General features: G+C 38.8%; 1 protein-coding gene across 1 annotated transcript in view; it reads right to left on the bottom strand.

Annotated features, from left to right (window-relative positions):
- The window catches only part of LOC113031425 (neural-cadherin), a 144,503-nt gene extending 117,761 nt beyond the window's left edge, over positions 1-26,742 (bottom strand). The window contains exon 1 of the mRNA XM_026183492.2: positions 25,275-26,742. Coding sequence (XP_026039277.2) covers positions 25,275-26,238 — 964 coding nt within the window. The 5' untranslated portion in view covers positions 26,239-26,742. The remainder of the gene's footprint in view (positions 1-25,274) is intronic.
- Between the last annotated feature and the right edge of the window lie 246 nt (positions 26,743-26,988).

Here is a 26,988-nt window from a genome sequence, read left to right as displayed (position 1 = left end):
CTGCTTTGTCTTTGCCCTTTAAATGCTGTGGCAGTTCTGAGGGGCCCTGTGCTGCTGAAAGAGATCTCGACCTCACAGCTGAAGGGGCTAATTAAGCCGACAACGAGGGCTAAAGAGCGGCACAATCGGTCTATTCAGCAGCTTAGACTGGCACCTCTCACTCACAGTGTCACGGCTTTTGTCTCACTCAGGGCTGAGGTGTCGTGCCTCTGCCTGATCTGTGGGTGTGCTTCGCTGTGTTCGGGTGTTTTGGGTCCTCAGAGGCAAGCGCGAGTGGAGCCTTTGTGTTTGTTTGTGTGTTTGGAGGGTTTGATTGACAGCAATTATGGGAGAGTTCAGAAGAGGGCATGATCCTGTGTGCGTATGCAAGCTCTCTTACACGCTCCAGAAATGCATGCACGCACAAGAAAAAAATGCAAGTATAAATACATAAAGGACAAACAGAAAGACAAATGTATACATATTGCAGGTGTGCTGCAGACTAACACATCTTCTGTTCATCTGTTCTCAGCTTGCAGCATATTTCTGTCTGGAAAATAAAACTGAAAAACTCCAGCAGGGTCTCACTCTGTTGTTTTTTTTTTTCTTCTTTTTTTCAGCTCTGAATCTCATTGAGGGCTCTGTAATTAGAGAGAGCTTAATTTGCACATGAAATGATGCAGTGTCTTCAGCCCACACTGATGAGAAAGAATTGTTTTGTGTGTAACAGCTCTGTGTTCACATGAGCAGTTTGATCCATTGAGTAGTGAGACTGGTGATATAACTGTCTAAGGCTGAAGGTGAGTTAAATGTAAATGTAACGTCCAAAGATTTCTTTTAACAAGATTTTATTGTTTCTGATTTTAATGCCACTTATCTTGTCACACTGAGCAATGTTTCACAATGGGTTTTTTCTTTTTTTTATTCTAAGTTCACAAGCTGACAGCAGCACACAATCAGGCAGCCTCTTTCATTACATTTCTAACATGCAAGTGACTTTTAATTGTTTGTTTAAAACTTACAGGAAACACAATGCAATTAACTATGATCTAAAATAGCATCAGAGTTTACAGGTTTGCTTTGGTGTTCTTCTCTAATACAATTGTCTCAGCTATTATAACATCAAAAAGGTTTCAAAAAAGTTGTATAAAATAGGTGTGGCAGAATATACAGAATATATATATATCCATATATCAAAATAATATATATATATATAACATGGCACATACATATATATATATATATATATGTATGTGCCATGTTTCTTGTATTAAGAGTAGTTTGAGAGTGGAGGCTAAAAATGGGTTCTCAGTTTTAACACTTGGAGAATCTGTTCTTGGTATCGTCAGAATGTATCTTGAAGCTTCAAAAGTTTTATTGCATTGACTGTCACAATGATTTGAATTCCCCTAGTTCTTTAATTCCCCTGCAAATAACACAAGATTCAAGTGATGCCTGTTTGATTTCTTTAGGTTAAACCGCAAGAACAGAGTAGGTTAATCCTTTCTGGTGTGACAGCAGGATAGGTTTCTATTTTTTCTAATCATCAGGGACCTGAAAAAGTATGACAGAGAGTAAAGACAGTAAAAGTAAAACTTTTACTGTCTTTCCAATGAGGCTTTCCAAGATGATTACAATATGTTGTTCTCACAAATATATGACAGTGGAGTCTGAGACTGAGTACAGTAGCAAAACCACTGTAAATCTGTTTTTTTCTTCTGATTTGTGGTACAGACAGCCAGCTGCACTTCCTATAAGTTATTCAGTTTTCCTAAGATGACAGATATACCACTGGTCTGCATGTATGTGAAGGCTTCTAACAAAAGTGACACTGAAATGTTTCAACTTGTTGCTCAACTTGTAAAAAGTGTGCTAACATTCAAGGCCAGATAAACAGAAAGCTTCACTTTCACACTGGTCTCATCAGTTCTCTCCTTTGTCCTTCTAGGATGGAGACAGGAGACAGAGAGCGAGTGTGAGAGAGAGACAGACAGAGTAGGAAAACAGAAGAAGGACTTATAGCCTTGCTAATGAGGTGTGGAAATATTATCAGAGAAAGGACTAATTATTTTCTCAGCATAGTTAAGACGCAGAACTAATCCTGTTAGCATGGAGGAGGAGAGTGGAGGAGAGACGATGGAGAGTGAAGTGAAAATATAGAGCGGGGAGTGCAAAGATGGATGAGAGAAAAGTAAAAGTGTGAATGAGGGATGTGAAACCATCTGAGATGGAAGGACAGAGAAAGGTGGAGAAACGAAAGCGAGATATTAGAACAAGATGACTGAAGGATAGAGAACTTATGAATGGATAAAAGTGAATGAATGGGAATGAAAGAAAAATGGAGAAATACATTTTGATATAAGGATAAAGGAAAGGAAGAAGGATGGAGAAAGATGAAAAAAGCATGAAAAAGATTGGAAGCAAAAGAGAAAGCAGGGAGGATTGAAGGGATGGATGAAGCATAAATTAAATTAAGGCTGGACAGAAAGAAACACGTGCTGATTGATATTGAGGATGTATGAAAGGATCATGAGTAGATGCATGAAGGATAGAGGGTAAATAACTATAACAAAATATGGGAGGAGATGGAGATGAAAGGATGAAACATGATGAATTGATAAAGTGGAATTGAAAGAGAAAAGAATTGACAGCTAAAATGTTGACTGAGGGAATAAAAGAGCAATGGAACATGATGAAGGTAAAGAAAGTTGAATGGCTGAGAGGGAACGACGGAAAGGAAGATGGAAAAAAGAAGGAGGAATACAGAAAAGGTGTAGATGGATGGATCAAAGAAGGAGGCAAGAAGGAAGAAAGAAAAAGATATAACGGTATCTTTTCATGCTGGACTAACAGAATCTGTTCTTTGCTCGTTTATTTTCCAATTAGTGAAGCAGGAAGTCGTTAGTGTAGCGACGCTTCCTGTTCTAATGATTAGTGCCAAATCTGCATTTATTTCATGTTTTCTTTTTACATTTCTGCCCTGTTTCTTCTGATCTTTGAGCTTTATAGAGACAAATTGGGTGTTAGCAGAGTGTCGCTGTGCTGCTACTGTGACACATTTAACACACACATTAAAGAAAGAGTGTTCTGATTTTTTTTAAATAATTACAGTAGGTTAAGAAGTCACAGAATTTAGTATATAATGTATATTTATCCATATACATATTATTCTTCATTTCTGTTCATCTAAAAAAAAGCCAAGTAAATGATTATATATACATTATTAAAACAACTTCATTTTTCTAGCAGCTTTCAAATGAATTCTAAAAGACGCTTTAAACCAGGAAAACAAACAGTCCACGTGTCATCAAACATTCAGGCTACTCCATTAAAATGTACAGACAGAGCAGGAAACATATGATGTGTAATGTGTATACTCAGTGCATCTTAATGCTATTATGTTCATATTCCTTGTGCAAATGAAAATTGTGACTTAAGGGTAGAGTGATGTAAAGGTCACGGGGGCATTAAAATCACTGGCAAATGTGGAAACATGAACATGCTTAATGAATTTCGTGGCGATCTGCCAATAACATTGTAAGATACCTTGTGTAAGAAACTGACATTTGTTCCTGGGGGTGGAGGTGATTGAAGGTCATATTGAGGACAAAATAATAATTTGAAAATATCTCATGACCTGCCACCCACCGGATTTCAACATTTCTCAGCTAGAGGAAACATGGTCAAAAATCATCAGTGTTCATCCTCTGGGACATTTTACCATTAGGAAAGCAGCCATTACCATTCAGTTATTGTAACCATCAGTGCACTTTATTCTTCTCATACTATTATGCAGGCTTTTTCCCAACAATTCAGCCAGCACTTTTGCTCCATAAGCAAATTAACAGTATTGTATTATTAGATGGATTGGCTGCTGAAGATGAGTTTGACTTGTTTTAATGGCAGCACTGTGCCTCATGCCAAAGATGACAAAATAAATTTAGTCTAACAGAACAAAGTGGCTGACTCAGTTATAAAATGTAACTCTGAACTTGTGTTTAATGTTTATGCTTATAATGTCGCACATTTTTTGCCTGACTCCTCCTTTGTTCTGTTGTCGCCACAATAGTTTAGAAAAGAGTTGCTTTTCTTCAGTGCATTTACTGAACTGATGATAATGTAGGAAAAAATGTGCCACAAAGAGATCAGCTGCACACTTGGAACTGTCTCTGGCAGCATAATCTGTTTGATGTTTGCATATGTTTGTGTATCTTTGCTCCGGTCTTTCTGAGGACTCATTTGAGGTGGTCTTTTTTTTCACAAAGTGAGGGCATTTTCACCCATCTTCATTATAGGAGTGACCCTCCTATGGCTATTTGATGGTTGAAATCAATCAGAGGATATTGAGTCTTAAGCTTAAGCCAGCATGGAAGGGACTTCTGCTGCAATGCAGCCAACAGCTGGTAAATGCTGGCTTCAGTTCAGCTTTGTTTACTTGTTCTGAGTAAAACTTTCACCTTCTCTCAAGAGAGAATTGGTCATAACGGATTGTTAAATGTTGGCTTCTCCTTAAAAATGTGATTAAGGACAAACCACTATGCTTGTGGTTAAGAGGTTCACTATCAAGATTTTCAAAGGAACATGCTACTTAATTTTAGAGGGTTTAATATTTGTAATTGTGCAAAAACAATAGCTAATGTACACCAGTCAGTGTTTCCAGTAAGCTTGTGTTGACTATGGGCAACGCAAGCAAACAAGGCACGTTTCATGCATGAAACACCCCACACTCCTTATTTGGAAGACTGATTTCAAATAGAAAATATGGTGCCAGCCATAAGCTGCTGACTTCAAATTAGCTTTAACATAAACCACTGTGTGATGTCACACTTTGCTAACCTTGCCACAGCCATCTTTTCCTTATGGTTAAAAAAAGTTTTTATATTTAGGTAGGGTTAGTGAAAAGACAATTATCATTTAGTTTTGGCGGGTAAGGTTAGGTTTAGGGGCTAAGGACCTCATAAAGGAGTATAAACGTGTGTGTGTGTGTGTGTGTGTGTGTGTGTGTGTGTGTGTGTGTGTGTGTGTGTGTGTGTGTGTGTGTGTGTGTGTGTGTGGTGCCTTATCTCTCCCAGTCGCAGGCTGTGAAGCCCTCCAGAACATTCCACCAGCTCTGAACACACGGCCAGCTGGCATGCACACACACACACACACACATACACAGTAGCCTCACACAACCCGGCTTTTGGCCCTCACACGTCTGAGGATACATGCACCCCAGGCATTCGACGGCAGGAGAAAGACAGAAAGAGAATGAGGGCAGAGAAGAAAGAAGAGGAAGGGAGATGCAGATGAGAAAGAATAAGAAAAAGGGAATCACTTAAAATTAAAAAGAAGGCAGAGACAGCAGTTACAGAAAGAAGCAGTAAACATATTGAATAATAAATGATCAAATATTTAAAGCAAGCTTCTCCAGAGAGATGAGGACAAAAGAATGAAAGAATGGCGGGAGGATGGAAAAATAATTAAAAAAAGAACAGTGAGGAAGGAAAATGATCCCCATCTTTACAAACACTGCTTGATCAAAGCCACCTTGCACTTCTTTGAGGTATGACCTCAGGCCACTGCTACTGCGACCTCCAGAAATCTAGAGTGTGTGTGTGAGAGTACTTGTATTACTGTTTTGTGTGGACATAAATCTGTGTACACAGTCACACTGCAGGGACCCTATTTTCTTTTGAGGACAAAAAGCAAGACCTTAAAATTTTAAATCCAATGTTAGGTAGTGGAACTGAAACAAACTTTGTTTGTTGTTGAGAAGTTAAGAATGGAATGAAGAAGATCAAGACGAAGCTAAAGAGATCAAAGAATAAGTTGAATAGAAAAGGAAGCAAAAGAGAAGATAAGAAAAAGACAATAAAAGATAGGAAGGGTGAAAGGCATTAAAGAACTGTATAGGAGGTATAAGAAAGGGTGTAAGAAATAAACTGATGAATAATATGAACAAAGGAAAGGAGAGTTTGGAGACAGGAAGGCCTGAGGAAAAAAAGAATGACTGGCAGGATGTAGAACAAAAAAGTGAAGATGACTAGCATAAAGGGATGGGCAATAAAGATGAGAAGAAAGATGGAAAAAACAATTGAGGGTATAAGGAAAGCTGAAAGGGAGAAAAGGGGAGAGAGCAGAAAAGGTCCGGAGATGAAGAGAGATAAATCAGGACAGTGAGGAGAGCAAAAGAGGTGAAAAGGAAGAGAAGAATAAGCATATCATGGATATGGGGAGAAGAGTATAAGAGGGAGAAGAAAGAGTGGTTGGAGGAGAGGTTTTTGAAGAAGAAGAAATGCCCTGTAGGAGGTATTGGAGGTGAAGGAGGTCTGGCTCCAGGCTGTATGTTCAGCTTTACTTGGTGAAGGTTGTTTTGGGCTCAGTGAGACACCACGCTGAGTCAGGTGTGCGTCTGTTTGTGTGTGTGTGCTTGTTTGAGTGATTCATGTGAAGTATTTAAACCAGGACACCACATTTTTTCCATTAGATGAGACAAATGTTCACTGTTATCCTCTTGGTGGGATTTCGATATGTTTACAAGAAGAAGAAAAAAGAGTTAAGGTGGACATATTTTGAATACAGTCACCATTTGGTGCTCCAAAGAAGACTAAACTCTAAATGTACACTTCTTAATAAAATATAAAGGTCCTTTAACAGACGTCTAACTCCAAACATCTCTGCTGTTAGTGGAAGTTTAAATGTGTTCTTCTCCACTTAACTGTGGATTGCAGATGTTCCAGTTGTCAGTTTCACGAACAGAGTCACAAATTCACACTCTGTATATGACCCTTTATATTTATCTGGAATTAAATATCTAGACGGAAATTATTTTTCTCTCTAAATATAACCAGTCTTTTAGAATAGCATAAAATTACTATTGTAATAAAAGGATGGATTTGGGTATCAGAGGGTAGGGACAGATGTCCAATATGGATAGCACAGATTGCACCTTTTAGCTCTAAATCTTGGTATGACTTTCAAAAGCTCAGTTTCATTATTTGTGTCATGGTTTTGTCAATTCCAGTGTGAATGCTATCTTACTGCTCTTTTACTTCAACTGTTGTTTCTATTGTTAAATTTTTTTTTATCACTTTTCAATTTTTATTTTTCCTTATATAATTTTATCTCTTTTTTTTTTTTTTTATCATTACTGAAATTTTTTCCTATTTTTCATTTTCATCGTGCTATTCATCTTTGTGAGTTTTACCATGTACTTGCACTCACAAAATGGCTTTTTCATATATGTTATATATGATCATGATCCCATTATGAACATATGTTTTAGGTGAGGAAAAGGAGGAAAACTTTCAAGTTAAAGAAGCTGGATTCACTTTGCAGACGTTGCGCATGTATGGCTAATCTGTGTAAATTGTGTTGCAGTAACACAAATGGCCACTAGGGAAAATTGTTACTTGTCTGTAAATTGTAGCATTTTATTTTGTGTTTCCAAAAGAGAAACACAACAAACTTTAATAAGCCAAAAACTTCCCTGTAGAGAAACTGATAATAAGGTATAAGCACATGTTCATTCTTAAATAGAGCTGTCATTTTAGGACAGCCTTTGTCATTGGGCCTCCTTCACTACATAGACCTGTTCTTACATGTCCACATGGCTGCTGTCAGCTCAATGAAATGCTCCAATCCATCATATCCCTTACTCTGTCATCACATCTTAAACTCCTGACACTTACTATGTTATCTGAGAAGTCACTTTTGAGCAGTGTTTTGTGGGAAATGGAGTCTCCAGCGGGTGCGTTGACAGAGCTGCGTCACCCTGGTGCTGCTAGAGTGAGACGTTTATTGCAGCTGACACGCAGGAATTCACTCACCTGCTTTATGCACTTTTAGCAGAACAACAAAAGAGAGGTGATTGTAAAAAAAACCCTACATCTTCTTTTCGTTTTATCTATTAATTTTGTATTCCTTCTACTTCATAATGCATGTTTACATCCCTTGCTATTCCATTATTATTAACCTTGTTTGTTTCCATTTTCTTTTTTTCTGTCTTTAAAACTATTACCACGTGGGTTAAGTTTAATGAAGCTTCTTACAGAATAATAAACAGCGGCTGATGAGATGGTGTTTCAGCTACAGGACCCCACCATGGCATCTTTCATCAGAACTGTTTCTGTTAAAATATAAGACCCCCCTTTCCCCCAAACCCCCAGCCCCCCACCGACACACAGACACACGAAGAAACACACTTTAATGCAGAGACCTAAGTTTCTTCACGTCTCATTAAACAAAGTGAAGCAAGTTCAGGGTTTCCAGCATCGCAGTGATGACAGAGCCGCTGGCTGTTTGTTTTAGCTCCTAAAACTCATCAACACACCTGCAGCCTGCTCATGCAGAACAAACTACACCTCCACTCCATGAACACTCAGCTGTGTGAGGCCAGCTACACATTAAATTCAGTGAAATTCAATTCAGAATGCCTTATTTATCCCTCAGGGGGCAATTTGAGGGAGCAAGTTTGCCAACAAAGTGTACAGGAACAAGTCACCTACACGCATTAAAAAAACCAATCTAAAAATACCAATTTTGAAGCTCTTGTTTAAGGTTTTTCTTTCTGTTTGACAAATCAAATCAGAAAATGAATCATTTTATTAACTTCTGAAAAAGGCTAAATTACTTTTTGTCATCATTCACTGAGTTACTGCGTAATCTGCCAAGAAGAACAGTTTCCAAGTATTTGTCTGGACTATTTAGCAAAATGAATGATGTTTGGACAGTTTGGCTTCAAGAGCTTACCTCATTCAGTCACTCAGCCACATACAGCTCTGTTTTTAACCAGCTCTGTGTTCTCTCCTGCTTTCGGAGGTACAGGTAAACTCTAATAATATAGGAGTAATCAATAAGAAACTAACCATCCGATTAATGACCAGATGCTATGATTACATATAATATGCATCTCTCTGTGTATCTGCCCATCTCTTTGCCTGCCCTGTAACGAGAACAGCTGCATCCTTTTCTGCTGAATAACTGATCAATGTGTCTTTTCAGGTCAAACCATGGGATCAGTAAATTGTCATTATGCAAATCCTGTTCATTCCTTGCTGATATAATGTAATTGACTGGCAGCTCTTTGATTGACATAAAACTTTAATGGCTAAATACAGCAAGGTGTTTGAAAATATCTGCTTCTTTAATTAAGAGTCAAGCTTGGGCACATACAAATTAACTGAATGGAGCCAAACAGACCACGAGGTTCTATTTCATCTTGAAGTATCCAATTACTCAGGTTTAAATTTATTTTTTTATTTATTTATTTACCACTAATAATGAAATGAAACCACTGCACTTGTATTTGCTTTGAAAATGAGGCACACTGAATTTGCTACAGCGCTGATTTACACCTCAGACTGACTTCTTAACATGACCCCAGGGCTCATGGGTATTTTAAAGGTCTCATACCAAAAGGCTGCAATGTTTAAGCTTATTTAACTATAAACCAAAGTTACTCTTACTGCAGTGACGGAAAATGGAAATTCCATGTCATTTAAAAATCCAGAAAAAGATATCTTTTAGTTTATTTGGTTTCGTTTTAACTCTGCAAGCTGACACAAGACAGCCATGACTGAAATCTAAATGTCAAATCACATGATTCTCTGTTTTTTTCTGTACAATTTCATTTGCATACTATCAAATCAATCAAAAACTCTACATACATATGCGACACGTTACATTTCAGATTTCTCAAAACAAATCATACCAGCTCACTCTGTGCTTGCTAATCAATATTAAAGCATAAAAATATGCATAGTTTAAAATTTGAACAACACTCATGAAACAAACTCTTCCTGTTTTACACCACACTCTACAACCACAGCGTGTGTGTGACGAACTGGTTCACCATCGCTGCCCCGAAGGGCTAAAAAACTCAGCAAAGAAGACAACAAAATGGCCGCTGCATATCTTCAGTAAAACACTCTCCAGCCTGGAAGCCACTTTGAAATCCACCTCCTCCTCTTCCTCCTCCTCCTCATCTTCATCCTCCAACTCCCTAAACATCAGACAGAAAAACCAACAAGCTCCGGAGGGGAAAACTAACAGAGAAACATCCTCTCTTCTTCTGTTTTGTAAAATGTTTCTTCTTCTTTGTCTCTCTATGGCTCTGCTGGATCACAGTGATGCATTTATATTTGACAAGTGGCATCAATAAGTCAGCAGGCGTGTAGATAGAAATGTCCTCACACCTTCAGCACACCAGTGTTCAGCAGGGAGTGTGCATCGGAATGTGAGCGCATGCATGAATGTTGTGTTTCTACATTTCTGTTTCGGAAATGTCCTCCCTGTCTCTTAATATATTTTATTATCTCTTTGGGTGCCTATATTTATGTGTAAACTGAAAGTACGCACACATCAATTATACCTATGCAGAAGAAAATGAACTTGAAGTTAATTACTTTATAAATGCAATTAAAGTGTGTTATTTTTAACCTGCTTGTGTTTTACATAAAGTTTTGAGGGAAATTAGAACAGCAATGCGGTAAACTGTGTTGATCAATAAGGGGTAATTAAGTCCAATGGCGTTTCTATTATTAATACTAGAGTTTTGAAACCTCTGCTTTTTATCCATCCACTTCTGCTTAACCTTTTCAGGGTCACGGGGGGCACTGGAGCCTATCCCAGCTGACATAGGGTGATAGGTGGGGTACAGCCTGGACAGGTCGCCAGTGTAACACACAGAGACAGACAACCACTCGCCATCACATTCACATGTACTAGATCAATCATTTAACCTATCACCACAGCATATCTTTGGATGGTGGGAAGAAGCAGGAGTACCAAGAGGGAACCCAGGCCAACATGCAAACTCCACACAGAAAGACCCCGGTGGAATGGTGGAATTGAACCTTCTTGCTGTGCGGCAACAGTGCTAACCACCGTGCCATCTGCTTTTTATATATCAAAATTAAGTTGCAGCATTATCAAGTCCAGTATAATATCAAGACTTTCTGTGGAATTTAAAAGCTAAAATGAATATATCCATTAACATCAGAAGAAATGATTGCACATTTATAAGGGTTAGTATAAGATATTAGCAAAAGACAAGATAAGGGTTTTACAAACAAAGCTAATGCTGAGGTGACAGAAGTGGCAGTTCCTTATATGGCCACTAGCTGGCTTAAAAAGTGATTCAATCCCTATAAATAACTGAAATAAAATGAAATAACGAACGATGGCTTTCTGTACAGTTAATTGTAGAAAACAGATAATTCAAGAAGCCTGTCCTCAAAAAAGTGTTAATATATGTTACCACTAATTAAGATGTTGACGGAAGTGTCAACATGGCAACAGATATAAATGTTATTCAAAAGTTCACGCCATAGAAACAAATAGCTATAAATGCATGCACTTTGCTATTTAATATTCTTCTGCAGCATCTACCAGATGCATTCCTTCAACTTTCAGTTACATTTGATAAAATTTAAGAAAATTTAGTTATTATTCAGAATTCCTTACCCAAATATTCTGAGTATTTTAGTACTAATGATAAGCAACAACTGAATAATAATAATAATAATAATAATAATAATAATAATAATAATGATGATGATGATGATGATATTTCAGCCAAATAGCTACTGTTCAAAACATAGCACATTATCAAAAAAAATCAATAAATAAAATTCATATATATGCACACACATAAATAGAAATAAGCACACACATAAAACACAATAAGATCTAACAGAGTCACAAGAACAGGTTCACTGAGCACAGAAAACGTGCATGAAAAGATAAAACACAAACACGGCTCAGCTAGGTGTTACCAGGCCGTGGTGGCCGGACTGGTTGACACGTTGACACACTCACACACACACTGTGGCGGACCCCTCGGGGTGTGAGGGAGCGAGTGGCGGCCGTCCTGTCAGAGCTGATTTGAGGCCGAGGTGTTTCAAACCCTAACCTGCTTCATATTGGATTACTAACCCTGCACTGAAGAGGTATGTGTGTCTGTGTGTGTGTGTGGGTATGTATGTGTGTGAGGCGATGGACATCTAGACTCATGTTGTCATCCCTGAAGCGGCATGTGACAACCGTATAAAGTTTAGCCCTCTATTGTTCCTGTAGTGTATGTTTGTGTGCGTGCTGCTCAGGTTGATTGCCATGCTACATCTAACTTTGAGAGTGTTTTTAATTAGTGGAGCTTCATTTGTCAGGCCAGTAGGTCACACATGTATGCGTGTGCCTTCTACTTGTAACTCTGTGAGGACCACTTTGATGTTTAGACTGTGGACATAGGAAGGAGGGAAGGGTTAAAGTGGGACAGTTTAGTATTGGGATTTTTTTTTAACAATGTTGCTATGATGAAGATTCCTGGTGCAGATCAATTTAATCTTCAATTTAATCTTTTTTCCTAAATATATTTTGTACATTTGGCTTCCCACTTAACACTCAAAAAATACAAGTTGATGTATCAACTCTGTCTCGGACACAGCTCATAGAAAACTGAAATGCTATTTGCAATTTTGTTGGGGTGATGATGCAGCAACTGGAGGAATTGTTTACTAACCCATTAGTGAAATTCTTAATAGTCTTATTATCAGTGAAGAATTTCATTAATAATAACATATTAGTGAAATTTAGAAGTCTTTTGTACAAACTTAATGGACATGAGGCATGGACGCCTTGACTTTATCACCACACAAACTTGATGGATGTGTCAGTGCAAGTGATTTCTTTTACGTTAATTTGCAGCATGTTTATGTGTGTGTATAAATATGTGGCCATGTGGGTCAGGTGCCATGGGACTGCTGTGTGACAGCTGGCATTGAATGTGTGCGTGTGTGTGTGTGTGTGTGGCAGATGGACTGGTCAGACTGGTACATCAGAGGATATATGATATGAACATTGTGGAAAACACCTTCTGCTGTGAGCACTATGAAGGCCAAAATGTTATTGCGGCTCCCCATGATGTTTAAAGGTCCATCTGAGCTTAATGATGGTGTATCATTTTCACTGTAAAAGTAATGGGGATTAAACATTTGCTCTCTTATTTATAAACAGACCAGCTTATTAGTTACTTTCGGCCAATCTGCCTTATTTTAAGAAAAATAGTAGTTTCTTTGTCTTCTTCACCATCAGTGAAAATTCAGACACTGGAACTGCTGAACTGCATCGTATTCTGAATCACCGCTTGAGATAACAAGATTAAAAGTAAACGCAACCAAACTTGACGTTTGGCTATTTATTTATTATTGTTTTTACTATATTGTTTACTATAGTCTTTATACTATTCTCTATATGTTACACAACCTGATTCTACTGATAGAAATTCAAAAGTACAATCCTGTTCATGAAGTGTTTTTTAGTGGAGAAGTTAACTACAACTCCAAAGTTTGGTAAAAACAAAACAAAACAAAAGAAAATCCAATCAAGACTTAAATCTGTGTCACAAAAATGTTTTGGTAAAAATATATTCTGTAAAGTCACAAACCCATATTGCTTGGACAGAGAGGTTTAGTTGGATGCTGCCACTTGTTTTACCTCCAGGTGCAAAGTGTGAGCTAAATGTCTAAACTACAGATGTAATAATACCTCCTGCGTGTGTAAATCCATGACCGTATTTGCTACACATTTTTATTAACAGTACAATAATGAGGGGAGAAGCTTCTCAAACAGTAGATGTAAAGGGGGAAGGGAGGGTGGGGGTGACAGGAAGTTCACTGCAATTCTTGCTTAGACCTGCGGAAAAATCCTGCTTTTACTGCTGGAAACGAAACTGCCTCCTGAAAATGTTGAATGTCCCCAATATCTTCACTCCCGTGGCTTAGCGAGAGGTGATAAGCAGCAAGTAAGCAAGATGTGTGTGCGTGTGTGTGTTCGTGTGTGCAGATGAAGCCATAATGAAAGCCCTTCTTCTTCCTAAAGCACACTAGTTGAACTGCTGCTGCTGCTGCTGCTCCTCCAGAGGAACTATTTGTTTGGTTGTTTGAAAAAGATCTTTTTCCATGGCAGTTTTTTTTTTATCCTCTAAAGAGTGTGGTCTTTACATTTGAGGGCATAATTTCTTGATTTTATGTTCACATATTTAAAATTACTAACATGGACAAATTCCATATGCCTCACTTACAAAATAACTCTATCTTACTGACAAAGTAATTTTCTCTGTGAGTAATTACAATGGCTACAGAGAGAGCAACAAACATTCCTCTTGAAAGATAGCTAGGCATATATGTATCTACAGTAGATAATACTATACTATATAAAGAGTACATTTCAGATCCAAGAGCTCCATGCAATGTGTAAAAAAATTCTGTTGCCCAGAGAAATGACAGTAGTAGTGGTGAGAACAGGCCTTACCATTTCCTTTCTGTCTTCTGCCCCGATCCCCTAAAGAGACGAGTTCAGTCCTGATAAGGCGCTGAGTGGAGAGTATACTTTTTAATCAGCACAGCGACCTTGACTTGAAGCGGAGGAAGAGTGAGCCAAAAAGCGGACAGAGAAACCATCTCCCCTGGGGTCAACCATGAGGGGTGAGAGGAATAAGAACCCGAGGGAGACGAAGATGAGGAGGACAAAGCGAGGAGGAGGAGTGTCATGCTGAAGATTGATGGACAGACCAGGACTCTGGAGACGCTAAGGTTTTAAACGTGATTCTTCATGCTGCGGGGATCAGTGAAGGTCATAAACTGCTGCTGGATAAAACTGACACATCATTGAAGTCTACAGTTCATCACTCTAAAGTTTCTCTCACCACTTCCATGCTGAGTGACTTCTCTCATCCTGCTACTTTGTAGATATCGCTTTCAGTTTACTTATGCAGATAGAGGAGGAAACAATGCTTCTTTGACATATGGTTGATGATAGGTAAGTTCTATTAAAAGAAAAACTGGTGCAACCTTAATGGGAGCCAACATCATCAAGTTTATAACCACCTGTTGTTGTTGTCATTTAGAGCCTGGACTTCAGGCTTATTGTGAGGAGGAAAAGGATGACATTTTTTTCAGATGCCAGTCACATAGTCTCTTTTCTTCATGTTTTTACTTAATTGGTAAAGGGGACTCTTTCTCAGATAATAAAACATACATATGAACTATGAAAATATCTTAAGTCTGAAAATGCAGACACTGCACACAAATGAAAAGTTATCTGTCCCATTACCTTTGGCATTCTAAATATGTGACCAATCTCTAGCCACATGCATTAAATGCAATTAGGCTAAATAGCACTGTAGCCACTGTAGTCAAGATGGCAGCTTCCACAGACCATCACTCGTTCCTGTGTATTTTTAAGACGTTAATTCTAAGCTTATGAGGAAGCATCAGTTTGTTGAAAGATGTAATTACACACTAAACAGTGTACATTTATGAACACATTATTTTTTTCTATTAAATTAACAAACAAACAAAAAACTCGCTGAGTGTACCTTTAACTCAAAGCATACACAGATGCCACAGATCCATCTACCAACACACAGTGACTTCTGTTCTTAATAGTCATTGCATAGTTTCACTTTCTAATTGATTTTGCATGATAGGTCATTCATCAGGTAACATGGTCTTAAGTTGAAACAGATACGTCAGGATTCAGGCTGATTATCAACTTGCTCGGTAGCTGTCGGATTCTGTTAATTTATACCCTATGAATTTTCAGCCACACTAGCAGCGCCATCCATCTCATTATCAATCCCCCCGTCTGTTTCCCTCCTGAGCTGTAAGAGAACAGCATCAGCCGAAAGTGATGAGAGGCAATTAGCAGGGACACGTCAGCGCACACACATGAACAAACAATGATGTGTAACAACCCCGAGGGTGTGCGTATGTGTGTGTGCCTGAGTTTGCATTGGGGGAGTAAGCTAACATGGAGAAGACAGATGTGCAACATATACATGCTACCAACATATACACACAGCTGAGGTCACTGTCCAGTTGTTTGCATGTGTGTTTTAGTTTGTGTGTGTGTAGGTTCACAGACAGGGTGTTGTTTTTTGATGTTTTCCGAAGTAAACACTGCCGTTCAGTTACTGAAGGGGAAGTGTGAGTCTGACTGCAGATTACTCCTCTCTATCCCTTCATTCATCCCTCCATCCCTCAGCAGGGCAAGAGATGGAGACAGAGGGGAGGAGGAAGTCAGTTTGTATTATCACTGTGTGTCGGTGCAGGACGGCGAGAAGAGCAGCTCGACTAAACCGGGGAGAAAAGACGTCTCTGTTCACTTCTGTTATATAATCCCTGCTCACACGCCGAAGCTTCATCTGAACAAGTCTTGTCGTTATTACTGAGTGTTATGGTCTTATTTTCTTAGAAAAAACATCTGTCGACCAGCACTTACAAACATCAAGCTTCCCTACCAGCCCTATTTATTCAAACTGAGGTACAAGAGCTTTAATTTCCGAAGAACTAATGCTTAAGAATTTTCTCAGGGGTAAATATTTCTCCAAATATTTTAGTTTTGTCAAGATGCCATACTTTGAACTACAAATCTTACACTCATGTTGACAGAAGGATTCATCTTTTGGGCCCCGCTGGTAGGTTGTTTTATGTACTGGACAGAAAACACAAAATATGAAGTACCAGTTATGCAAGACATATTTTGGGGTGGGGTAGGAAACTGTTTTCTCCGGTTTTCATCCCAGACCCTGTTTTATATGCATTTGCATCCTTTTTTTGATGAAAAATTACTGTGTCATACACTTAGTACATTGCTGGATGGGAAAAGGAGGTCACCTTTTTCCTGCTACATACATTCTCTTTAATTCTGAACCCAACTGTTTCCAAAAGGTTTTCAAATGAGGTTATGCATGATGGGTCAGCAGCAGAAATGTTAAAGGTCAAAGAAAGAGCTGTAGAATGGCAAAGGAGAGTTGAGTAGATAACAGCAAAAAAGAGAGGGATAGCATGAGTGTGTGTGTCTGTGTGTGTGTGTGTGTGTGTGTGCGTGTGTGTGTGTGTGTGTGTGGTCCTCAGAATGTCATATGCACACATACACGTCTCCTGTGGTACCCTGAGTGGAGCAAAGTGGTGATCAAGCCTGCAGCTTGTGTGTGTGTATGTGTGTCTGTCCTCTGAACTATGTTATTAATTAACCCAGATGAAAGTTTCTCAAGATCTGAAACTTGGCTCTATTGGTGTATGTGTGTGTGTGTGAGTGTTTATTGGACAGAGAACATACATTAGTATGTACTGTGCTTTGATACAGTGGATATGCACTAAATCTAACAGCAAATCTAGTCTGGGCAATAGAGGTATGACAAATGTGTATGTGAGGATTTCCTGGGGTGGTTTACATATGTAGTGGGACTGCACTACATTATGAAATGCTCCATATCCCTACTGATAAGTTGTCTTACTTAGTTTGAAAGATACTGAGAATCAGAATCAGAATGCTTTATAAGGAAAATATGTAATTATTATTTATATTCAGTTCAGTGTCACATACAATGAAAAAAAGCTTCCAAATGTTTGCTAGTTGATCCATTTTGTTCAGTTCTGAGAGAAGCTGACAGTGAAAACTAATTTGTAAAAACACAGCCGTCTTGGTTGTCAAGCAGCAGGCTGGCAATCTCAGAGTTTTTGAGTTGAATTCTCAGTCAAACGAACCCTCTGACATGTTGCTGGATGGTACATTGAAGCCGAATATCTACTTATTGACAGAATTATTTTCCTGAGGGCACCAGGACACTGGTAGGAAGCATTCATTTTAGCTAATGACATCATAATGACGTGTGGAAAATATTGATTCGGTGTGCTGTAAGCGAAGTCGACGCTTTTGGAGCCAGTGACGCTTTGAAATCATACACTAGCAGCCTTCAGTGGTATTGCACTTTAAGGTACTTCTGCACTGGGTTTACTTTACTGACCCCCAGGTTAGCACAGAACTTTCTAAAATGTATATTGACAGAATTTGCTCTAAATTACAACCATCAAAATGTCTCTGAAACAACAAAACAGTTTGAAGAACTTTATGTAATAAAATAAATAAATAAAGTTCCATACTGTATATGCATTTATTCCACATTGCTGCACTGGGTGTGTATTTATTGGTCCAGTCAAGATTAAATGACCTTGTCCTACTTGGTGATTGGTGAGCAGTCTTGCCCAAGGGTACAGCTGATTGGCTGTCAATAAGCTATTAGGACAACACAGAGAAACAGAAACAATGGGGAGGAAGAGTGATGGAAAAGTGGAATGGGGACAGACAAAGAGGAACGGAAAAGAAAAAACTGTCTCTGGTCCATGTAGTTATCCACTGAGATTCCAAGTTTTATTACAGCCATGATATATTATGATGATGATTTATAGCCTTAAAAGTAGGTTATATTCTTGTTTTCATACAGCTAGAATGCTGACCGGACTGAAGCTAATGAATGCTAAGAATTAAGGAACCATTTTAGCTTCAAGCATTCTGAAAACAATTGCACGTACTAAAACTTACATTAGCATCATTGTTATATTGGCAAAATTCATCCCAAAAGTAAAACTGAATATAACACGTTTGAGCTAAAAACAGATGGATTTTGGAATCAATAATCTATATTCAAATATCTGAATGCATAAAGCTTCAGTATTTGTGCAATTACAAACTGTAAAAATGTTCAATATGGTGAATCCAGTCCATTATTTATGTGTGTTGCTGCTTTGTTGCCTTTTAAAAAGGTCATTCTGGGGAGCTTCAGCATGTGGTCACAGTAATTTATCCTCCAGCACTTTAGACACAGACACACACACACACACACACACACACTAAAATACCAACAAATACACACAGATATCGAGACTACTGTGATCAATGTATGTGGCACTGACAAACACACAATCACTCTGATGCTAAGCAGCCTCGAGGACACACAGTCCCATAGTGTTTGGCGTCTTACAAAACACACATTCACACAAACATGTGGCGCTGTGGCAGGTTGCTTCCGGCCTCGGGCTAAATCCAGAAATAAAGACAATAGAATAAACAGAAGGGGGAAAAAATGAGTGTGTGTGTGTGTGTGAGTTGTGTGTGTATAGGTGTGTATGAGTGTGTGTACGTTTGTCACCTCAGGGCTGCCAAGCACAGAAAATCTGTAGAAAATCCTGACAGACCAGGACCATGTTTGAGAAACAATGTGTATCTGTGTATGTGTGTATGTGTGTATGTGTGTGTGACACAAACACACTTTGGCTAAAACATTTAATAACAGTTAACAACAGTAGAGCTGCAGCTTAATGAGGGAACAGGCCCGTCGGTGTGAAGGCAGCTGCATTAATTGCAGCCAACAGGAAAGATTTTCTCATTTAAATATGCAAATAAACACATTTATTACAGTTAATGAGACAGTTAAAAAATAGAGGCTATGCACTCTGGGAAGTTTGTCTGAGTCATAGTCGCTAATTTCAGTTGGTTTTCTTGCTGCGTTCACATTTGATTACTTCACATGTTCACTGTTTCGTGCTTAAGTATGCTTGTTTTTCCAAGATTTGACAACATTTTATGACGTCTGAATTCAGCCCCCAGTATTCTTATTGAATAACCAATAATAAATTCCAATAAGTGGGGTATTCTTAAAGAATGCTGCTTGGAAAATTTAAAAAGGAAAATTGAGCCTGAGTCTGGTTCTATTGAAAATTCCTTCTTGTTAAAAGGGAGTTTTTCCTTTCCACCACTGCCAACTGCTTGCTCATATAGGCTTGTTTGATTGTAGGGTTGTATTATTGTTGGGTCACCTTGAGGCGACTGTTATTGTTGCCGCTACACTGAAAAAAAGGGATTGGCCATCTCTTGGATTTATGTAAGCATCTTGCGTGTATTTAACACAATTGCCTCATGCTTTAAAGTTAAGTGTAACTATTTAGTGTAGAAACTACATGATATGCATGGGTAGATTAAATTGTTCATATCATGTTCTAGTGAAGTAAGTCAATAATATAGCAATGTTAAATCTTGCGACACTGCACGGGAAGGCATCCATCTCAGTCAAGTCGAGCAGCCGCCTCTACTTTTTTCGGTATACCAAAAAAAGTAAATTGGGTGGTTGTTACATTAAAAGTCTACCTTGTAATTTGAACACAAGAATGTCATGTTTCTATCTTGAACGTAACCAAATCATGTAGGATTTGTATGACATGATACAATCTAGTAAGAGTGGTTAGTTGCTGGACTCATGAAATTGACAAGATCACATAAGATTTCAAGCTGCAGGAAAATCACTGGAGTTATAAGAGGCAGACAACTACACACTACACACACCACGTGCATGCTATCGCTATTTATTGTGGTTTAACCTGTCAAGTTGCCTCACAGCATCTATATGGGCTCTTTCTCTTAATAATGACAAGTAGTTTTACTGACATACCTTTATCTTTATTAAGTTTAAACATAAGACCTTGCAGTATGTGTCGTGTAAAGCATTGATATGAAAGTGAAAGTGTAAAAAAGACCTCAAAGGCAGGATTTTCAATAAAAGTGTAGAATGCTACAGAGTGATACAAAATTCTTTGAAAACATGCCAGCTGAATCCAGCTGACATAACATGACATAGACCTGTAGAGCTTGTATTTTCCTCTACTAAAACAACCTTTGATCAAACATCTGGGATATTTTTGTGTCCTAGTCAATTCCTGATAGCAATAATCTACAAAAACTCAAAACAACTTCACCAAAACATGACAATATTGGGTATACTGGCTATGGAGGGGGTTAGAATGACTGATTTTTATGGCTAGGTTCTTGTGGTCTTTTCAGTGGAGTTCAGAAAATAAACAGAAGAACAGATTGTTTTCGAGGCCCAAACCTAACCTGTGCTTAAACCTTAACTAAACAATCACCGAAAACAATAAATATTTAAAAATCATCAGTATTGCTTTTGTCTTATCTTTAAATCTGCAAATGCTCACATTGAAGACATTATTTATGTACAAGTGTCACAAGTGGAAGTCATAGGCATTGGATCTGTTCTGTTGTTTAGACCTAAAGATGTGTTACGTAAAAGACTGTTGGCTAAAAATTGCCAGATTTACCAGCTTTTACCTCACCACAAAATTATTTACTCCGTTGCTCTCTTTTTTGCCTACGTAGAGGAAATTTGTTCAGTTACTAAAGTCATGGCCACGACACATGTAAGGAAACAAAGACAGCTGTTATCATGTGTTTAGATTTATAAACAGTCAAGGATAAAGCAGAGTCAGTAGAGTCACTGCTATCTGCAGTGATGGACATCCTGCCAAGGAGTAAGAGAGACCAGTGCGTGTCTGTGTTTGTGCGTGTGCATGTGGTGGTGGTGGTGGTGGTGGTGGTGGTGGTGGGGAACATACACCTTGACATCTGTCTGTAATTTATTATATACAGGCAGTGAGGAGAACGTGGGACTGCAAGAATTGTGATTCACATCTTATGTCTTTTTTTTTTTTTACAATCTGCAAATTCAGAACTTGATTTTCTCTGAGTTTCTGAACTAAAGCAAGCTAATTTTTCAGGTCCTTGTTACACATTTTAGTCAGAAATCCTGCCTGACTAAAAGTAACTGATCCATTCAACTAAAAAAATACTATTGATTGATGAATCATTGTTAGATTTTTTTTTTTTAATGAATAATTTAGATGTAAACTTGATGATTTCAGGGAAAAAGAAGTGGTTTTGGAATGGTTAAAAAGCTATGTAGGGAATAGGCAACAATATGTACAAATAAATGAATATAAATCTAATTTGATGGATATAGCTTGTGGAGTACCTCAAGGTTCAGTACTGGGTCCAAAAATGTTTATTATGTACTTAAATGATATCTGCAGAGTATCGGAGATTTTAAAGTTTGTAATATTTGCAGATGACACAAATATACTGTGTTCAGGTGTGGAGTTGCCACAGGTTTTGGAAATGATCACACAGGAATTAACGATATTAAAGAAGTGGTTTGATATAAATAAATTATCATTGAATCTCGATAAAACCAAATTTATGTTGTTTGGAAACCAAAAGAAAAACATCGAAGTAGAAATATGTGTTGACAATGTATATTTAGAAAGAGTAAATGAAATAAAATTTCTTGGGGTGATCATTGACCACAAGCTCTGTTGGAAGCCACACATTACTTATGTTCGGGGGAAATTGGCACGGGGCATTGCCGTCCTGGGAAAAGCAAAGCATATGTTGGATCAGAAAGCACTGCACATTTTATACTGTGCTTTACTACTGCCATATATGAGCTACTGTGTAGAGGTCTGGGGAAACACATACAAAAGTAACACACAAACAATAACTATAATACAGAAAAGGGCCATTAGATTAATAAATAATGTAGGGTACAGGGACCATACAAATGCACTCTTTGTCAAAATGCAAGCTATTAAATTCCAAGACTTGGTGAAGCTTAAAACAGCGCAAATAATGTATAAAGTCAGAAATAAATTGCTTCCCAAAGAAATCTGTAAATTGTTCATAGAAAGAGAAGGTGGGTATAACTTAAGAGGGAAATGGAATTTAAAAATACAAAGTGCTAGAACAACTTTAAGAACTATGTCAATCTCAATTGGAGGAGTTAAATTATGGAACAGTCTAACAGAAGAAATAAAAGACAGTCAAAACATAAAACAGTTTAAAGTAAAATATAAAAACCTAATTTTAAATAAGTATAAGAATGAAGAAAACGGGGTTAACCCAGGATGGTAATGTTGCTGGTAATGGTGTTGCGGTTCTTTTTTGGTTGTTTTTTTGTTTTTTTGTTTTGTTTTGGTTTGTTGTTTTTCCATAACTTGTGTATCTGCAAATATACACATTCTGTATTTTTCATATGAAAGAAACTATACTGTGGTGGGGCTTGCTAATTTCTTGTTTTGATTTATGTATGTTATGTTTTGTTTTACTTCATATGTTTCATATGTTGTTTGTTTAATTTAAGACAAAAAAAAATTAAATGAATGAGAGGTAAAACTTGAGGGGGTAGGGACAAATAAGTAAATACTTCAGCCTACTCCTTTTCAAACAAATAATGGAATGATATTTTGTAATGATTGTGAAGGCACATGTTTGAAATGTTTGAAATAAAAATGAACTGAACTGAACTGAACTGACTCATCTGCAGATCCAGAGGTTAAACTTATGTTCCCTGTTTGACCAGCATTAGTCAGGAACTTCCAACTGCAAACTATTTAAACACAAACAGCATCTGCTTAGCCAGCTGACCAATCAAAGACGAATGCACTGCCTCCACCAGACCGCTGCTGTTGCCCAGACCTTATTCCCACAGATCAAAATCGCAACCACAGCCGATGAAAGACAGTTCGCCTCAATCAGCCGGCCAGTTTATAACACGCTCAATGCCGTGTCGACCAAATCACACACTCTTTCTCTGCAGTCACAAACCAGAGCCAATCTGAGCTCGGCAGTCTGCTTTAACACAAACACTGCTTCCTGTCTGAGGTTCTGGATCTGTTTTGACTTGTGTGTTCAGACCTGGGAGATCTCCAGGTGAGCAAACACAACTAATTTCTACAAATAAACATCGGAGATGCAGTTTGTATCAACTGATTAACCAGATCTGACCAGGACACCGAATTGCCAGAACAACCACCACCATCCAGATGTGAAGAGTTTAGTCTTTTGATTAAACATTGACTTTGCAAAGTAGGATGAGCACATTGGCATCTGGATGTCATTTCATCCTGTCAAACACATCAGAGCTGCAAGACACTAACACATTTCAGACTCATAATATGTTAACCAGCAGATTTAATACTATTTTTAAATATTTCTTGGTTTTAAGTGAGTGTAGCACCAGATGTGAGAATTTTGCCTCTTTGGGGGTGGGGAGATTGTGACTGACAGATTGCTGGGATTGGGTGAGTTTTGTTAAGGGTTAATACATCCATATTTCACCTAAAGCCTAAGTAGAATTTCTTAGGCTATACAGCTTTCATTTGTCCAAGTTTTGACTTTGCTTGCTTCAGATTTTTGAAGACTCCTAAGTAAGAACTGGTCTTTAGGTAGAAAACATGTTCTTTTTAAATGCTGATATTCATCGCTGATGGTAAAGTAGAATAAATGTCTTTCTTTTTTGTAGTTTGTTAAACTCCTTTAAATAGGTCTTTGATCTTTCTGTAATTTCCTGAGTTATTACTCAAACTATGGCAATACTTATAAAGACAAAACTTGTTTTACGTAAATTTTAACACAGTGCACTTGGGCGTGAAAACACATAATTGTGTAAAACCTAGAGGCAGATTTGACCTAAAGAGTGCTACAACCGAAATAAGCTTGTAAGCTCACCTGTAATTGCAGGAAAAGAGACAAAACCATGCAAGGCATAGCTTATTTTAAACAAGTTTTTGCCTCTAAGCTTATATCTAAATCTTTTTTTAACCATGGCAATGTATGATGAAAGAGTGGCACACATACGACCATGTGAATATGATTTGAAAAGCCGTCCTTTAACCAGGTCGTTATTGCTACATATCACAATCCAACCTTCACCACAGAAATGGCAGATTGGATTAGTCTTTTGGAAATCATGGATATATGAATATTTTATGTTCAGGCTGTGTAACCCTTGTGAATCCTAACTAATAAAGGTGCTGTTAAAAAGGCTGGTAAGCAAAACAAATTCTGTACAAGTGCTGTTTGCCATTTAAATAATAAGCTGCAGTCCAGTTTTTTTCCTTTTGGAGAACTATCAACACGTGGATGTATGTGTGTGTGTGTGTGTGTGTGTGTGTGTGTGTGTGTGTGTGTGTGTGTGTGTGTGTGTGTGTGTGTGTGTGTGGTAACTGTATTTTAAAAGTAAAATCTCTGTGTGAAGTGTGTTGACTTGTATATACTCTGCCTCACCTCGCTCTCAGTTCTGTTTGTCCTTTAACAAATTACTGGCAACAGTAATCTCACTCTGTGTATTTTACTCGCACAGACTTTCACACGCACACACAAGAAACACACACTTGGCAGTGCCGTGTGGAGTGTTGTAAGGAATGAATGAAAGAGTGGAAAGTGACCGTTGAGGTCGATTTAAACTCAGATGGAAAAAAGCCAAAGCATACAAAAGCACGCGCGCAAACTTCTCTAAATGAATGAGCACCACTCAATTCTGAAAGGAAGATTCAGCAATAATTTTAGGGAGAAATTATTGCTGAAACTGTTAGAAAAGGTACTGAAAAGGTAATGTTCCTCCACATTACGATTACTAACTTTGGTTTTACCTTGCTGACTCCTGGCCCTACTTTTAAATTTTAAAAAAGAGATATGTGGCTAAGACTCAATAAAATACACTTTGAGTACCACGTCTACTTCAACATCCAAAGGTAGACACCAGCCTCCTAAGCCAGCATGACAATCTTCAGGTAAGTCTGGCTTTCTTTGCGCTTTTACGCACGAAAAGAAAACCAGAATTTTCTTACCTCGGAGGCTCTGAATCTTCACTACCACCTCGGCGGGCTCTCGCAGACTGCGCGCCAGGTACAAACGCCCCGAATCCCGCTCGATCTGGACTGGTGAGTCGGCTTCGGATATCACTTCAAACCACCGTTGATCGAACCTCTGGTCAGGAACTGTGAACACTAGGTCGCCAACTCTGACGTGGTCCGGAACGGTAACTGTGTAGGTCAGCTCCTCGGACAGAGCCCGCGGCATCCGTCGCGCTCTGTTGGACCGGCGGACGTTGATGCGCAAGAACACCGGCTCACCTATCAGTGCTAAATCTCCTCCGTCCTTCACGTAAATGCGCAAAGTCACCTGGCTGAATCCAGCGAGAGATCCTGCTAGGCTCACTTGTCCGTTTTGTGGATCCACGTGGAGCAGGTACAAGTCCGGTGATGCGTAAAAAGTGACATGTCCATTGCTCTCCGCGTCACCGTCCTTTGCGTCAAAGCGAGCCAGCTCGGTTCCGGGCGGCGTTAATTCATCTACTTCAATCGTCTTGTTCCCGCTGGTAAACAGAGGGATGTTGTCGTTCTTGTCGGACACCTCAATCTGGACGATGGCTCGTCTCCTCATACACCGAGTTGGCAGCTCCACCATCAGTTCGTACATAGCTATAAACTCCCGGTCCAGTGCTTTTGCGGAGACCAAACATAATTGCGCTCGATGGACCCGATGCCCGCGGTAGTGAACAAGTCTGAAATCTGACGCGTAATCTCCCTTCAAACTGGCAGTGAGGTTCGCACCGGGGCAGTTTGCAGCTGTGACAGAAATTACCACCCCTTCCACTGGCGTCCCAGCTGGAGAGTTCTCTGCTATCTGGCCGAAGTAGCGCGCTGGATGTCCGTGCTGCGCAGACAGACACACCGGTGAGACGTGAAGCAGCAGGAGCGGGAGCAGGCATAGGGTGTGCAGGATAACCGGCCCAGTTACGGCTTTGGTCATGTTTCCATCAAACCCGTTTCACTTGCACAAGATAGCAAAGTGTTCGCTAACGGGTCTCTGTTTCTTAAAATGACCCAAACAAAAAGATTTTACGCATAAAAAAGAATAGTTATCTCCAGGAAAGCGCAAAGTTCCCCAAGGAAAAAAAATCCAATAATCTAAATATTCCCATAAATTATGCCAGTTTAACTTGTAAATCAGTTAAATTGTCACAGGTAAATGTGATTGCTAAGAAGAGCTCAAAGTCCATCTAAAATGCAAGGAAAACATCAGTAACACTATCGTTCAGCGCTCTCCTCTCCAGTTAATTAAGAATGAAATGACAAGAGACTTTTACGCGCAAATAAGATAGGTCTTCTTCCCCACTGCTATTGAAAAAATATGGATTAAGCAATAAAAGTATTATTAAAATAAGCAAGTCTTCAGAGCATATTTTTCTTAGTCCAGCTGCAGTATTTCCAAGTTGGTCCAGCGTGTCTGGAGCGTCGCCACTGGAGGATGGAATAGACTAACGGGCACAGAGATACCCAACTGCCTCCATGTGGATCTGATGGCACCGCCTACCAGCGTGGAAGAGAGAAACTAATCACGAAGCAGGAGCAGCACTGAGTGACAGGATGAAAGACCCACCCACTGACAGGCTGAGTCAGCGGATGGGGAAAGAGAGCAGAGAGAAAGGGACCAACAGGGAGGTGGGGTTTGTGGGTAACGTTAAACCTTTCTCATCACGGCCATGGCAAATTTGAGACG

Source organism: Astatotilapia calliptera, chromosome 11 (assembly GCF_964374335.1).
Source record: "Astatotilapia calliptera chromosome 11, fAstCal68.1, whole genome shotgun sequence".
In the NCBI taxonomy this organism is placed as follows: Eukaryota; Metazoa; Chordata; class Actinopteri; order Cichliformes; family Cichlidae; genus Astatotilapia; species Astatotilapia calliptera.
Note: the sequence above shows the minus strand (reverse complement) of the source record. Positions and strands in the feature narration are given on the sequence as shown.